The sequence below is a fragment of the Hydra viridissima genome, unplaced genomic scaffold (genome assembly GCF_058129835.1).
Source record: "Hydra viridissima isolate aposymbiotic clone 2 unplaced genomic scaffold, HvirCarnegie_v1 scaffold_1, whole genome shotgun sequence".
In the NCBI taxonomy this organism is placed as follows: Eukaryota; Metazoa; Cnidaria; class Hydrozoa; order Anthoathecata; family Hydridae; genus Hydra; species Hydra viridissima.
Window position 1 is genome coordinate 22091649 of NW_028324300.1, and position 17817 is coordinate 22109465.

At 29.2% G+C, this 17817-nt stretch overlaps 1 protein-coding gene and 1 pseudogene across 7 annotated transcripts in view; one reads left to right on the forward strand and one right to left on the reverse strand.

Moving 5' to 3' along the window:
* Nucleotides 1–3940: 3940 nt before the first annotated feature.
* LOC149893918 (uncharacterized) lies at nucleotides 3941–9633 on the forward strand (annotated as a pseudogene).
* A 2859-nt stretch (nucleotides 9634–12492) lies between these two features.
* Nucleotides 12493–17817, reverse strand: part of LOC145192304 (NACHT, LRR and PYD domains-containing protein 3-like) — a 46916-nt gene continuing 41591 nt past the window's right edge. For all 7 annotated transcript variants that reach the window (XM_090076481.1, XM_090076482.1, XM_090076484.1 and 4 more), the window contains one exon: nucleotides 12493–13155. In XM_090076481.1, the coding sequence (XP_089932607.1) occupies nucleotides 12599–13155 (557 nt within the window). In that variant the 3' untranslated portion in view covers nucleotides 12493–12598. The remainder of the gene's footprint in view (nucleotides 13156–17817) is intronic.

The following is a 17817-nucleotide window of genomic DNA, read 5'->3' on the forward strand; positions in this document are numbered from 1 at the left end:
GTTTCCTCAACAGCAAAAAATGTCCTTTTGATGCGCACATACAAAACCAGATATCAGTTGTTAAAAGTAATTTGTAGTGAACCAATTTTAAAGCATTTTATGTTTTCTCTAATTATATTTAAGTTGTTCGTCGAGGGAAAAATACGAACAGTTATTCAAATTTGGTTTAAGTTTGCATGAAGTGTTTGTTATGTTTTTTTGGCAAAAATAGAATGAGATCTTAGAGCATGACTAGGTTTAGAGGATGAGCACAGTGTTGATTACTATTGCGTAATAAAAAGTTGATTGTTTATTATGAAGTGATTTCGTAAACGTCATGACGTCTGAGCGGCAATGATGTAATCATGGGACATTTAGATCCCTGTCTCTCCTCCTCCTTCTTCATGAAGATAGGAAAGGATGATTATGATGCTGTTAAAGACGTTTTCATTTGATAAGTTTAAGGGGATGTATATTTTATGTAAATTATTTTTCTAATTAGTAAAATGTTCTACAAAGGGTTCAAAGTTTTGCATTTCAAAAGTTTTTGATGAGTAATTTTAAAAATATTTAGAGGCAATAAGCTAACATTCAAGACAATGTTATAAAGTTTTTATTTGACTAAAAATATTCATTTAAGTTATCTATTAAAAATAATTATAATGTACAAACAAAAAGTTAATGTTTTGTAAAACTTATACACACTAATAGTAATTGTAACACTACAAATCAGAAGTTATATACTTTAGTTTCGATGGACAGAAAACAGCTATAAAGCTAACAAACAGTTAAGCAAAAATAAAAATTTTTACAAGATGCTATTAAAGACTTGAACTCAGTAAGTTTAGTTTATCTCAGTAATATTTTACTAATTAATTCTGTTTGTGACGAAGTTACTCATTTAGAGAGTGCTTTTTGGAAAAACCTCAATGATGAACCAGGACTTCAATTGCGATAAAAGTTGAACGAAAATGCGTCGAATTATTTCTATTAAATTACAGAGCTGTTGAAGAACTTGAGATGTTAAAAAATGAAATGCAGAATTTATTAGATTTTTACAACAATACCATTAATAAATAGAAAAAAGGTCTAGCATCATTTGAACAAAATTTTTTAGATGATGGTTTTAGAGCTATATTGTTGAAAGAAATATACACTTTAGTTGGGAAAAAAAATATTGGTTGTTTAAGCCTTTTTTAGTATTTTAATTCAGATTCTATAGTTAAAACAAATGTTAATTCTTGGGACAGCTTGATGACAAATTAAATAAAGACTCAGATGAGAGCGATATAGATTTTTTTATTAATAGTGAGAATTTCTTATTTAAAGGGGAGTGTCGCAATTGATATCAGGAATATTTGGTGCACTTTTACCGTATTTTTGACATTATAATCACTTTACTAACCCTCCAGAAAATGCCCACCTCCGATTTTACAGTTTTGAGCTTTTACCTTTATAAATACAGATGCTTTTTACGCCGTCATCGGGCGAATATTAACTCTTTGTTTTCAAGATAAATTTTTTTTTACTATTGGACCTCCCTTTCTTGATGATGTCATTATGAGCGATCCCTAAACTTTATTTTGAAAAAGTTCACTTGAACTTCTGTAATATTTCGTACGAAAAATAACAATTCAATAATCAAAATCTCTGACCAGTTGTAAACCTTTTTTTTACACAAAAACTAGTGTAAATTCATTATCTTATTACCATTAAATCTTTTTAACTCACTAAATACTTAACATAGATTTTCATTTGTAAACTAAGTTTACACGAGTCATTCTTGCACACAAGGGTCAAGTTAAATCCTATTTCTATCTTCTACAGCGATTTTTAGAGAGGAATTATCGTTTTGTTTTTTTTTTACATTACATTTTTATTATTTTATTAAAATATAAGAAGAGTTGTTAATGTCGATGTATTTAGTGAGATTAAATGAAAATCTATGTTTAGTATTTAATGAGTTAATAAGATTTAATGGTAATAAGATTTTCACCATTTTTCGAAAAAAAAAAGAATAAACTTATTATAAATCATTAAAAATATGGTACAGAGTGAACTTGTTTTGAAAGCCACAAGTGAGTCATAATAAATATCTTTCGAGGAATAGTTAATGAATGGGCCAATCATTTTACGGATTGCTACTCTTGATTACTGAGTTATTCTTTGTAATCGCTCTCCTAATAATGTTTACAAGTTGAAGTGCACCAACAGTTAACAAGGTAGATCTTAATTTTAGCTGATCGTCGAATTCGTTTTTTGATTTCTTCTTTCGCTCTTTTTTTTTCGAACTTCTTTGTCGAAAAAATTCGTTTAAAACAAATCAAAATCAAAATGTTTGAAAAATAAAGTTGGAGACATCATCACAAAGAGTGAATTTAAGCTTGACAAAAAACTTGTCAATTGAAAGTTTAATTGATTAAATTCAACGCAAATCAAAGTATATAAAAATGTAAACTTGTATATTCATTTTTCATAATCAGCTACATTTTGACGTAGGCTCATTTCAAATGCTTAATGAAAACATTTGCCATAGTTTTATATAATTTTTCAACATTATATAACATTACTTTGTAACATAAATGATAATATGATAATAATTATTTCTGTATATATAATGTGATTACATAGTATAATTTACTCAAAAAAATGAAAACTTGTAATGGAAGGAAGAAATGAAAATTTTATTGAAAACGTAACCGTTTATAAACAGTTCAATGCCCATTAAGAAAATTAAAATTTCATTAAGAAAAATGTATTTATATTAAAATTAATTTACGAGAGATAATATTTAACTTAAATTGAATTTAAAAATAATTAGAAAGACCAAAGAATTGTCACGAGAAAAGAAAAATTTAACAATACGTGCAGTAGTGATGAAGATTCCTTACAAGAAAATTTCTGAGCTTTATGATGTGGCTAAATTAACAATTAGTGTACTAGTTAAGAGATACAGAGACCAAAAGACACTTAAAAACAAGCATCGTCCAGGCAGGTCAAAGATAACTACAGAACATCGAGACAGAATTTTGGTAAGAAAATCAAAACAAGATCCCAGCAAAAGTACTGTCGAATTAAATTGCATTTTGAGCAAGAATTACGTTGTTAAGTATAGCGTAGATACTACAAAACGTCGCCTGAGTCAGCATAATTTGTTTGGTTATTATCCTTCCAAGAAACCATTAATCGTCGTCGTCGTTGTTGCAAAACACCAAAAAACTAAATTTTAAAGACATACAAAAAACTGTTTATTTTGTCAATATCATGTAAACAGCTATAAATCTTTGTGATTTCAATAATCTTGTAACATGTAACAAAGCAAATTTTTTTAATTTAGACGTTATTTTGTAAATTTCGTTATTTTGTAAATTTTATTTTTTTGCCTCAATTATTTTGTGGTTTGCTTGCGACAACTACGTAATATTATTAAATAATGCTGAACCCAAATGAAATTTGCAAAAGACCATTTGCATTGAAGTTCAAAAGTCCAATTTAAATGATTTTATTCAGTGAAGAATCGAAAAAAGTTTTGCATGTTTGGAAGCGATGGTATAAAGTACATGAGACGCCCAAAAGGTAAAAGATTTGCTCCTAAGTATCAAATGCCAAGAGTTAAACATGGTGGTAGCAATATAATAGTATGGGAATCTTTAAGCCGTGTTTCTATTGGTCCACTTCATCAGATCGAAGGCATAATGGATCATAATGCATATTTAGATATAATCAAGAATGTTATGCTGCCATATGGAAAGGACAAAATGCCTCGTGGTTGAATTCTCCAGCAAGACAATGATCTAAAGCACCGGGAAATTTCTACCAAAAATTTTTTCAGTTTGAAAAAAAAAATTTCTACTTTGGACTGGGTTTTTTAAAACCCAGATTTAAATCCAAAATTTTTGGGAACATTTCGATCGTTAATTGAAAGGCGAAAAATCGACCAATACAAAATGATTTATTCCAGATGCTTTTGGATTGTTGGGTAAGTATCCCCACAGATGTTTTTATCAACTTAGTTGATTCTACAATTTGTTGTTGTCAAGCAATAATAAAATCTAGTGGGTATTCAACAAAATACTGATAATACTTTTCTTTAAGTATTATCAGTATTTTGAGATGAAAAAATGTGGAAGAAATAGAAACAATCTCTTTTTTAATTTTTTTTCATTTGTTTATAAACTTTGCACGAACTTATTTTCAATAAAACTTGAATTTCTTCTTTCCGGTACCAGTTATCATTTTTATAAATAAATTATACTATGTAATAACATTATAGGAAAAATTATTTATCAATTTAGACAATATATGATTATACAACCTGTTGCAACCTAATATATATGTATATATATATATATATATATATATATATATATATATATATATATATATATATATATATATATATATATATATATATATATATATATATATATATATATATATATATATATATATATATATATATAGTGATAGAACCAGTTTCTTAACAATATACAAATGTTAAATGTTTTCATCAAAAACTAAATTGAAATTCATTTGCGCAATTTATATTAGTTATTGGGAAAGGATCAAATAAGGAATCTTTTTATTTTGAACGTTAACTTATCAACTTTATGAAGCTCTTACTCAGAGTTAAGATTGAAGAGTTAACATAGATTATTTCTTCAACTTATTTCTTTTAAAAATTCCAATTCTACTAATTATATTTGAATTTGAGACTGTTGCAACTTCTCTCTTCACTTAAATGCGAAGTTTACTTCACCTATATCAAAAAAAGTTGTTGTCGAAAAGTTCGTCGAAATCTAAATCTAACAGACTAAACTAAAACCAACCATTTTTGTTGCCTTACAGAACGGAACTAGGTATACACAGTTTGATGACATTGAAAAAGCAGCATCCCATGCGTTGTGGAAAAAATTTATTTTAATGAGATTGGCAAATTTTACCTAAGATCGGGTGGTTACGAGGTATTGCCAGTTAATGAACGATGTTTATTTCCCCGTGAATTAGTTAAAATTTCAAGCTAAATCACCAAATTTAAATAAACTGGAATACTTTATCTTTGATGATTCAAAATATAAAAGTTAACTGGTTGCTATAACGGCATCCTAAAAATATTCACTGTAGCGTTTTATAATGACTTTCAAAAATGATTCTTAAAAGTACCAACAACACAGTTGGAACTCTCTTCATAATAAAAAACCGTTTTACACTTTTTCTAGTATTCTGGTTTCCATCCTGACTAGAACTCAAAGTATTTCTGATTAATGTATATGTGAAATAACTTGTACAGCTTGTACAGTTTCTTATCAGAAAGCTCAAAAACCGGGAAGAAATAAAACTTCATAGTCTTTGATACGCTCTCCTGGACCGGTCAAACATAGTAAAAGAAGAAAATTGAAGCATAAATTCAAAAAAAGTTTTTTTTTGCATGAAACAAATTTTTCATGTGATAAACAACCAACTTAAAGTTTTATTTATTTAAAGTTTACCAATTTCAAAATTTAAAAACTGCTTGAACAAATACAGAATAGGGTCCATTACCGTTATTGAGAGTAATTTATTGAGTGCAAAAGTTGAAATGATCAAAATGTTCTGAGTATTTTGAAACGCCTAAGAAATTTCTACAAAGATTTTGTTTCAGTTGATTTCTTTTCCTTTCTACATGGTCCTTCCTCGCAATCTGCTGATTGTCTACCTTCATTCAACCATTCTTTTGCATACTCATTTGGCTGGAATTCTTTTAGTGGAGGACCTTCAATGCTGATAAACATCAATGATGATAGATGTTTTACTGATAATGTGCTTCGTACATCTGTACAGATGATATTCATGATTGAAAAACCCTTTCACATTCTGCATTGCTTATAGGTATCATCATTGATGAAAAATACACACGTTTCAACCTTGGTAATCTGAGTTGCTCCAAAGTTCGGAAAATATTTTCACAAGAAGCGGATACATTTTCTTGACCATTAAAATAGAAGTCACGAAATTTTTGTTTTGTTAAAGCAAAATCATCAAGCAACAAATTGCATAATTCCTTTAGCAAAGTTTCCGAAAACTCTTGGGAAATTTGTATCTGATTTTGTTCATTCCTTGGCCATGAATATGGTTCAAAGCATTGCGTTGATTGGATTAAAATTTGCCTTTCATCAACAGATTCTATGCGCGACTTAGAACTTTTTACCAGGGGCTGATGGAAGGTGGCTTGATTAATTTAACGTTAATTTCTGCCTTCTGATATATTCACATCTTGAAAAAACTATTTTTAATGGCCAGTTTGACCTCAGAAACTTTGGGACCTCCTCCGAATTTTCTCCCTTCGAAGATAAATATGAGACGAGAGATAACGTTTTTGCGAGTGTGACATTTTTTAATTGAAAAAAATCTAAATTTGACTTGAGTTCTTCTAATGCATCATACAATAATGCCAAGTTTTTAAGAAATGATACGCTTGCAAGTGGGTGTACAAGACCTTTAAATTTGGATCTCTCATTTGAGTCACGTGTTGAATCAATTGATGCATTTGTGAAATGTAAATGTAAAGCTATCTATCAACAAGATTTAAAAAGTACATAGCAAATGTCATTAGTAATTGCTGCCTGAACCAAGTAGCCACAGAGATTAACAAATACATTCTTTATTCGTATTGAAAGATAATGAACTTCTCCCACACTTGTCTTACTTCTCCCACACCTGTCTCACTTTACCCCAATAGCAGGGTTCCTCTTAAACTAAAAAAATATATACTTTATTAAAACATTCTGTCAATCTTAGGGGATGCATTTGGTGCCCAAAATATTGCTTTATTTGTTAAGACTAGTTTGGTTTAGTTCATAAATCAAATAAAAAAGATATTGCAATTATCCTGAAAAAAAAAAATCGTGTCCCATTTCTCCCCGCTCTCCCCTACTTATTACCTATACTTATTAAATTATCCGTAGAACCTAAAACTATGTATCAACTCTTCTCTTCGTAATTCTTGAAGTTCTGTCTTGTGTTTCCTCCTTTCGTACTCCTCTCCTTCGTATATCCCCTGACTGACTTATTTTCGTATCTCCTCACTGACTCTTTCCTCCTCTGACTTCCTATCTTCTGTTTCGTATCTCCCTTTTTATATTGGTTATAATGCTTTGGGCGTTGGCATCTTTTCATTTTATTCGTTATTGTGTAAAATATTAATTAATGGCTTTAGGAGGTTAAGTTGTTATAAACGGCATCTTGTTTTACTTAGAATTAGCTTACTCACATTAATTTGTAATGAAATTGAAAGATAAATAAAATGACGATATTTTGTTATAAAGTTGCTTATTATCATTTTTTTGTTTTTGTTTTTACTAATTTAACGTTACACTGTAATGCTAAAAATAAATCTGTCGAACATCTTTATTTCTTTTCTGCATCTCTTGATGGAAGTTCTTTAAACAAAAAGCGCTAATGAATCCATCGTACACTTGTCCTTGCTTATTAAAATAAATGCTGACTCATTACTGTCAATTGCTTTTCGTTTTGAGCAACGTGCTCTTTTCTCTCTAAAACTTGTAAATAAAAACAAAATAATTATATTAAATAATGACGCAATTAGCTCAGCCCCTCAAAATTAGAGTTGGAATTAGGTTAGTTCTGACTGCCATAATTTTATACATGTCTTCCTCATTTTCGACATCATTCTCAACATTCTAAAAATTAGATTATGCCCACGCCTCTTTGACAACAGCTATCTTTAAAAAAATTTTAAAAGATTTTTTCTCAAGGTCATTTTAATTGCTATGGAAACGACACGGATAAATTGATCCAAGTTACATGAAAAATGAAATCAGTCAACATAAATGATTAGGATTGAAAAAAACTTGATTTGAAAACAACCAAAAATTTTTCAAAACAAAACAAATTGATTATCGTTGACAAAATAAACCTTTTTTCTTTACAAAAAAAATTTTTTTAAACTGCCTTCCTCTTTCGGGGAAAAAAAAATGTCCACCGTTCGAAGGTTGTTTTTTTTTCCGCTAGAAATTTGCTTTTCGATTTTCCAAGTTCCAATTTTTTTTATTTATCAACATAAAAAAAAAACATTCCGTTCTAAAAAATGATCGAATCTCATCTTAAAAACTCGAACATTTTTTTCATAACTGTTACCGTTGACAGCAACAAAAAAAACAACCTAATTAATTTATATTTCCATTATTATTACAAAAATTGTTATCATTTTATTATATTTCCGTGATTTTTTGCAAATATTCGTCACAAAAACTCCAAATAAAAATGAAAATCTTTCCATTTTTTTCCACGTTTCAAGTTTTAAAAGAAAGTTGTTTTTCTTCCTTTTAAATGCATTTATTCTTGCATTATTTATACATTTTACATATTCATTAAAAATATTTAAACAATCAAAAGTATTTCGTATCACTTCAACTTTTTCAACTCTTCGATGTTATAAAAACTTTCTTTTATTACATATACTTTTTACATATTTACATTTGTATTTATTTTTTATTTAACATATTAAAAATTTTTGTGTTTCTTACTTTAAACTCTTTGATGTTATAAAAATATTCTCCACGGTACCCGATCATCAACCGCTTGAAGTTCGAACCACGAAGCCTTTTAATCCATCTACCTGTAAAAAAATCTCTCAGGAGAACTGCCATCCTAGTGTCTAAAGTTTAACTGTTACAAGGCAGCCATGAATAGTGTACTCGATACACTTCGAAAACATGGTAACACGCTACCCACCCAACAACAAGTCGTCTTAAAGACGAACTTAAGACGTCTTGAGATTGGTATTCAAAATGTCTTAAACTGGTCGAAAATGAAACACTATTAGTCATCTTAACTAAAAAGTCTCAAAGTTGTCTTAAGACGTCTTAAAATTGTCTTAAACTGGTTGTCGGAAGAAGTCTTAATGACGTGTTAAAAAGTCATCTTAAACACGTCTTTAATTGAAGGCTTATGTAGGGTGGGTAACCAAAGATGCAAAACCACTTTTAAAAGTTCCATAAAAAATAAGCGTGTTCAAAAATGTGGTATTAAGAATTAGGTATTAAAAACAAATTTTACAGGGTCTAAATGAGAAATATCACTTAGTTTCAGTATTGATAGACTACCCTTATTTAAATCATCCAATACTAAAATGTGGTTAATTCTTTGTGAAATTAGTGGTGGAAAGATTTTTATTGTGGGGAAAGTAAACCATCAAGTTTGGATGTGTTTTTAAATGATTTTTTACAGGAATTGTTTGGTTTAAAGTTATACACACGGTTAAAGTTAGAGCTTTTCTCTGTCATGCCACAGCAAGTTCATTTTTAAAATGGACTGTTGCTCATAATGGATATTGTTCTTGTGAAAGGTACATTATCAAAGGTTCTTGGAAAGGAAGGGTAGTGTTTAATCAAGAACAAGAATTTTGCAAGCGGATAGATTACGATTTTAGCTGCCAGTCGTATAAGCAACATCAGAAATATGTCTCCTCTTATAGCTGCTAGTATTAAATGTTTTTCCGGATTCTTCCTTAACAATATGCATTTGATATGTCTTGGGGTTGTTAAAAGAATCTTGAACTATTTCCATAAAGGTCCTATGGCTAGGTTATCACAAGCACATATTTTACAGATTTCTGAGAAACTAATCGAATTTAGAAATTACATCGTTCGCTAATGATAAATTTCAGCATGGATGGACAGAGAAGCGGAAAGAGAAGTTTTAAAGAAACTCACCTTTATAAATGTGTAATTGATTAATGTCTTCGAATGCTGCTTTCCAAAAAAACAATGATTTTCTTGACATATTATTGTTTTATTAATTTTCTCTTTTTAGCGGCTGTCCGACAGACAAGTCCAACAGAATCGGAGGAGACAGCCCATAAATTCATTCAGGGTATCTTAAAAAACGCACCAGCAACACGAAAATCATATTAAAAATATAATCATGTACTCTTTTTTGTGGATGCTGTGAAATATATTTCTATTGTAAATCGTGTCACTTTTTTTCAGTTGACTTAAGACAACTTACAGTGTTTCATTTTACACCAGTTTAAGACAACTTTAAGACGTCTTTAATAAGATAACTTTAAGAGGTTTTAAACGAGACAAAATAAAAACAAGAAATATTTATGCAACGCTTTTGACCATTGGCTGACAGATAATAATACTCAAAGAAAAGTTATTATTTGGACCAACAAACATTAAAGTCGGGTACAATTTCATTTAGTGAAGAAGCTAGCAGATTTTAAAATGATTTTTATCCTCACTCCACCTAATAACACTCATTTCTTGCAGCCACTCGACGTGGGACTATATAGCCCCATGAAGAGTGGTTGGACGAAGATTGTGGATGCTATCCGCCTCGTCAATCCTAATAAGTATGATTCAAAAGATAATTTTGCGGGCCAACCACGTGGTGGGAAAGAGGAAGCTAATGACATCAGCTAAACCTAAGATTAGGCCTGAAAAGAAAAAGCCAGTTGTGCTAAACACTTCTGATCCTGGTAAGAACGTCGTAAAATTAGCTATCTGTTCTTTTATAACATAGCACAAAAATATCTAGAACTTTAGGCCCATGCCTATCAATTAATTGAAACATTTATACGAAATGTGAACAATTGCATGAGCAACTTTAAAAATTTTTAGTTGTAAATATTAAATTTTACAGAAGTTTTAGTTTTTTTTTGTTGGTTAAAAAGAGAGACTAGTTTTCCTTCTCTACTTAACAGATAGAGTTGTTTTAACCTGTAGATTTGCATCCTTGTAGTATCTCTAATAAATCTACAGGAAGCGGAAAAAGTTCTAGCAATTTTTTGAAAAAATTTCAACATCACGAAAATACTGTTTAAATAACAAAATAATTCAACTCAAGAAATAAAAAAAATTAATAGAGCGATAACAATAACAATAAACGAAAAAATCACAACAAATGCTCCATATATATGCTTTAGAAAACTTTCGACGATGGTCGCGATGATATAAATGTAAACTTTTTATTTTTTTTTATATCATTCTTTTGTTTGTCTTTATAAATTTTAAATACATGTAAGTCAAAAAAAGACTAAAAGAATATAATAATAAAAAAAAAGCTGCTGGAAGTTCTAAAACGTGGGGTGCAAACATGAGAAACACTCAAGTGGCCGCCGTTTTTTGTTTTTGGGGCCAAAAGCTCCCTTGTTCATTATCGGGGGTCATTCGTTCTAAGGACATCGTAAAGAGCACTCTTCTCTCTATACGATCAAACTTCGAGATCGATAATTTATCAAAAAACAGGTAAAAAAATAATTATTATATGTGACTTGGTCTAAAAATCGGCGAACACTGGGTGTTTTACCCTATCAGCCAATAGTAAAATTAAACAAAAAAATGATAAACAGTAGAATCAAATAGTAGCCCTACAAAAGGAGGAGGCTTTTTGCAAATGCGCCATTTTTGCAAATGCGCACATATTAATAAGTCACAGTGAGCAGTGAAAACTTGATTCTGAGAGTTTCTTCACTCGACGATTTTAAGGGTTTAAAAACTTTGATCATTTAATGAATGTCGATCTAATTTACGAAAGAACCAAAAAAAAAAAAAAAGATATTGATTTTAGAAGACCTAGTTTTAGACAAAGGGAAGTTAGGGGTCAAGGCGGGATAAGGTTAGCTCTGAATGCTCTGAGTATGATGTTGAAAATGAGGGTGATTTTTTACAAATCACTCTCATTTTCAACATCATACTCAACATTCTAAAAACTAGATTATGCCCATGCCTCTTTGACAGCTATCTTAACAGAAAAATTTTTTTCAAAGTTTTTTTAAATTTTAGTTGCTATGGAAACGGCAAGTATAAATTGATCCAAGTCATATGAAAAATGAAATTAGCCAACAAAAATGATTGGGATTGAAAAAAACTTAATTTGAAACAACCGAAAGTTTTTTGAGACAAAGCACAAACTTTATATCTTTAATAAAATTATACAACTTTATTTACAAAAAAAAAATTTTTTAAACTGCCTTCTTCCTTCAGAAAAAAAAAATGTCCACCGTTCGAAGCTCGTAAAAAATTCGCTTTAATTTTTTTTTCGATTTTCCAAGTTCCAAATTTTTTTTTTTTTTTTTTTTATCGACATCAAAAAAAACTTTCCTTTTTCGAATCTCATCTTAAAAACTCGAATATTTTTTTCATAACTGTTACCATTGACAACAAAAAAAAAACAATCAAATTTTTTTATATTTCCATTATTATTACATTAAATAATTATCATTTCATAATATTTCCGTGATTTTCGCAGTATTTTCAAAACTTTTTTATGTTTTAAATATACAACAAATATTCGCAACAAAAACTCCAAATAAAAATGAAAATCTTTCCATTTTTTTTTACGTTTCATGTTTTAAAAGAAAATCGTTTTTTTTTCTTTTTAAATCATTTTTTATATATTTTTTATTTATAAATATATTTAAATTTCATTTCATAAATAATTTTTGAATTATTTATACATTTTACATTTTTATTTAACATATTAAAAATATTTAAACAATCAAAAGTATTTCGTATCACTTTAACTTTTTCAACTCTTCGATGTTATAAAAACTTTCTTGTATTACATATACTTTTTACATATTTACATTTGTATTTATTTTTTATTTAGCATATTAAACATTTTTCGTGTTTCTCGCTTTAAACTCTTCGATGTTATCAAATTCTTTTCCACGGTACAAGATCCACAACTCCTTGAAATTCGAACCACGAAGCCATTCACAAATGTCGTCGATGAAGTTCGTGTCGTCGTGAAGGTGAAGATATAATTTTTCAGTGAGTCGAATCCACGGGAGGATGAAACCTTCGAACTCGTTCTTTGATACGAAAGTATCACTGATGTATATCTGCAACCATTCAATCTTATGCTTCGGTGTCCATCCATCGATCTTCACTGGATGATATAACCAGACACGATAAACGTTGGTCGAACATAAAATGACAAGTTTTTTCTCATCTTCAGATAAAATCTTTTTCTTAACATTTAAATTATTCAACTTGCATCCTGCGTCAAAAAATTTCTCCATGAAATATTTCTCATGTGAAACTTCATGAGGAGTTTTTCCATCGCTTATATAAATCTTCCACAATCGTTCATCGATTGATTTTTTCATGTCCTCGGTAATCGACGCCTGCGCTTCAAAGAAGCATTCTATGAACATCTTGTATTCATCTGAAGAATAATAATAACATATTATAAGATATTAATATTATTATTAATATTTATTTATTTGCAACAACAATTACTCAAGATAATCAACTTTCAAAAATTTGAAAACACGATTTCGTGTTAAATAAATATAAAACGGATATTATTTTCTTTAAAAAAAAACATCAAAACAGTTCAAATGATCACAAATTAGTTCAAAAAATATTTTTTATTTACTAAATATTTTTAAAACAAATAAATAATTTACGAAATACAAAAGTAAAATATTTATTGAAACTTGTCATACGCCGTTTTCAAACTTTAGTTGCGCTCCAACCAATAGAAATACGATAAACAATTCAGCCAATCAGAAGCTTGACCAAAAGCATTAAAACAGCGCTCAACTTTATTTAAAAGTCCCGTGAGATTTTTTGATACAAAAATAATTTATTTTCAAACTGAAATAAAAATATTTTTGCTTTCTATTTCTTTGCTGAAGCAACAATATTTTAAAATATCATAAAATAGTAAACTAAAAGTATGTTAATTTAAAGCGGTAACAGTGAAATAAAATTCTCAAAACGGTTGGAAATTAAATTTTAAAAGTTTCACACGAAAAGTACCGTATAAGGAGCCATCTCTTTTAGAGACACCTTTTTTTAAACTTTCAAACTTGTTTTGAAGAAAACAAATTATCAAAAAACCATTTTAATGTCACAAAAAAACTAAAACTTTTTAAATTTATAACTAAAATCGTTGTATTAATTGAACTTGTTATCGTTTTTTCCCTAAAAACCTAAGTTATAGAAATATATTCTGCTCAAAACTGATCATAACAACTACATAACAACAAAATCTTAAACACTTACTTCTTTCACGTCGTTCGTTCAAAAATTACTATAAACAAGAAAATGAACGAAGAAGTTTGCGATTTTCATCAACAACTCAACTCCTGCGGCGATGTTCTCACTTAAAAAACGTCCGTTCACTCACTGAGTTGTTTGAAAACTCAACCAGAGTGAGGTTTAGTTGTAATAGAGAACTCGAATGTCGAATGCGGAACAATAGTTTGCAATTGTTCTCTTTGCTCCATTTGTCATGGTACGCTTTAAATATTCTCAGTTCTCCTGAGAATATTTAGAGCATCTCAAGACAATTCTTAAAAGTAAGAACGTGATTGAAATTTTTATACTTTTTTCAAGAGTAAATTCCAAGACAATGCGTGGAAATGAGGGATTAAAAATATTCTCTGAGAAATAAAAAAAAGGGATTTTCATGCTGGTGCTGCTACAAAAGATCAAGAACTATCAAAAGATACTTTTAGCTTTTTACAGCCACACCCCTAATATTTCTTCTGAAAGACCCAACATCGAGTAACTATCTGATTAACAAAGCAATAACAAAATGTCGCCAAATATTCTTTTTAAAATTTCGAAAAAATGGAATTCAATTTTCCCTTACATCCCTCGTATAAATAATATAAAAAAAGATTTCTCAAAGTAACATTAAAACTTATATTTTATATGATTTTATCCATTTCTCTTTTCTTAGGATAAAAAAATACATTTTCGTCAGGTTTTGAAGGCCGAAAAGTTTTATGAGGGGCATTGTATTGACGATAGAGTAGAAACCAATTAAGTACATATGGAATTGAGTTTCTTAATATACAAATTAAGTGTAATCGAACGAGTCATTTATCGTAGGGTGCAAACTGTTTTAGTCCGCTATATTTATTGCGCTGTTACCAGGTTGCTTTGTTACCTGATCTTTCATTTCCGTCTGACTTTTTAGAAGTTTTGTTATAAACAACTCACAAAAATCTTGAAAACCATGCTGTCAATAACTCCAAAAAACAGCGTCTACAAACTGAGAGTGCAAGAATAACAGCGATGAGCTTTCTTTAAGCGGTGAAGTTTTTTTTATCAAAAGAAATTGCGTACAAGAAAATAAATAACAAGAGACCAGGCTAAGAAGAGAAGAAAGAGCTACTACCCTATCTTATCTATCTATTTTAACCTAATAGGGTAGATTAGGGTACTATGAGCACCTTCAACGAAAATTGGAATATTTTAAAAAATGATTATGCTGGATCCAAAATTTTTGCGAATTAACAATTTTTAGGGATCCCTACTCATAGTTTACCTAGATATTTGGGCACCCTAGTTTTTATTTTAAAAGCACAAAGGTTTTAAAAAAGTCACAAACGTGCTCATATTACCAATACCACTCGGTAATATGAGCACTTAAATTTAGCTCAAAAAAAACAACATTAAGTAAAAAAATACCAACCTGACATATAGAACTAATTTTTGGAAAATAACGATTCGTTATTAACAAAACTTATCGTTAAAAGATCAAATTTTAAGCTACTTTTTGTTAAAACAACACGACTATGTTTTCCGCAAAAATAAAAAAATAAAAAAAATTGTTCGTTCATTTTTCAATTTTTGCTCAAATTACCCTTATCTACCCTATATTTTTTTTAAATGGTGCTTTCGGTTAGCAATGTTCAAAATCGAACATTTTTCGTAGCTAATACATTATGAACTTAAAGCCAAGGTGAATGCAGAGATTAAATGTCAACAATTGATGTTTAACTTAAAGGGTTGTTACGTTGTAACAGCTCTTAGTGCTTGTTTATAGCTGCGATTTTACTGACACAATTTGTTTTCATAACTTTATAAAGTCAATGTCAGCAGGTCAACATCAGCTAAACATCTACTTAGAGCAAAAGCTCATACTTAGCATTTGTTTTCGTTCAACAAAGCAAGATGAACTCAAAAGTGCTGAGGATTATCAGAGTCTTGAAGTGCTGTAGTCATTCTAGTGATACTCATGAATAAGCTTGTAACTTCTTATATTCGCTTTGTTCCAGTTTAAAAAATGCTTACAGAGTTGTTTGAAAACTCATCCAGAGTGAGGATTTAGTTGTAATTGAAAACTCGAACGTGGATTGCGGAACGACAGTTTGCAATCTTTCTCTTTGCTCTATTTGTCATGGTACGCTTTATATATTCTCAGTTCTCCTGAGAATATTTAGAGCATTTCATGACAATTTTTGAAAGTAAGAACGTGAATGAAGTAATTGTACTTTTTTTAATCGGAACTTTCAAATAAATAAAAAATACTTGTTTTCAATTTCGTTAAAACCGAGAAACATTTGCTTTATAATAAAAAATTCAATTCTTACTTCTCTATCTAAAGTTATAAGAACAACCTTTTTGGTTAACAAGAGTTTGCTTCTGTTAACCAAAAACTCAAAATGTACAGAATGCAGATAAAACATTTTATTTTCAAGTGAAATTTTAAAGTGAGGCTTTTCATTTTTAAATTTAGATCAATATCATAAAATAGTAGTCAGTCTGACTAAAGGAGACCACATATTGAATAAGGAAAATAAAACTACAAACAAAAGTTCTGTAGCCATCATTTTTTTCAAGTGTCTTTTGTTTTCTATATCTCTTAACTAGTTCACTAATTGTTAACTTAGCCACATCACAAAGTTCAGAAATTTGCTTAAAAGAATCTTCTTCTCTACAACAGTTATTATTAAATTTTTTTTTTCGTGACAATTCCTTTATCTTTCCTATTGTTTTTTTAATTCAAATTAAGTTAAATATTATCTCTAGTAAATTAATTTTAATTTTTCTTAATGAAGTTTTGATTTTCTAAATGGGCATGGAACTGTTTATAAACTTTTGCACGGTTATGTTTTCAATAAAATTTGAATTTCTAACTTCCATTACAAGTTATCATTCTTTTGAGTAAAATATACGATCACATTATAGGAGCAATTGTTAAAAATTTTATTCATCTTCAGTGAAAAGTCAAAAAGCTATGACAAAAAAACTTCGAAAATTTAGCTAATTATAAACTTTTGCACTCTACTGTAAATCTTGATGAGTAGAAAAATGCTGGCCCACAGCTTCATGTCTTAGGGCAGGATAGAATGTTTCATCTTAATCAAGAACAGGGTTAGGAGGGTGTAACTTTGATTAAAAGGAACTGCTATTTTCCTCTTGTTTTTCAATTTTATGATGGTTTTTTAATTATACAAAAGTCCCTAAATAAACAGAAGGATTTATTCTTAAAGAAGAGATATTTCTAAGTTGATTTTCTTATATTTTTTTTCCTCTTCTATTATGCTAAAAAGAGACATTTCCGTAAAGTTTTAAAGATGAAGATGGGGTGGATGGGGGAGGAGTGTTTTAGAGAGAGAATTGTTTAGACAAAAGAGTTTACATAAAACTTGAATAACAGGTTATTTGGGTGTAACACCCTCTAGAGTTGATCTACTGATGTGGCCGAACAAAGTCGATTTTCAAAGGCTAGTAAAGTAAAATAAAAGTGTAAATGATTGTATTTTTCAAAATTCTGTTGATGAGCTTTTATCACATTTAAAACTAATTTTCACAAAGAATTTCAATGGATCAGTGAAAGAATAAAATCAAATCATTTCAAGTCAAACTACACGAACAATACTACATTAATGTCTACAATACTACAATTATAGCTTACGGTTTCAAATACACAAGGAAAATGAATGTTTTTCAATATAAACATTTACAATTGTCTTATACACATTGCTAACCTATTAATACCTAACAAATTGATAACTAATAACTATTTTCTACAAATTTAACAAACTAATAAAACTGACACTGAAAACAAAAACTCACAAAATAG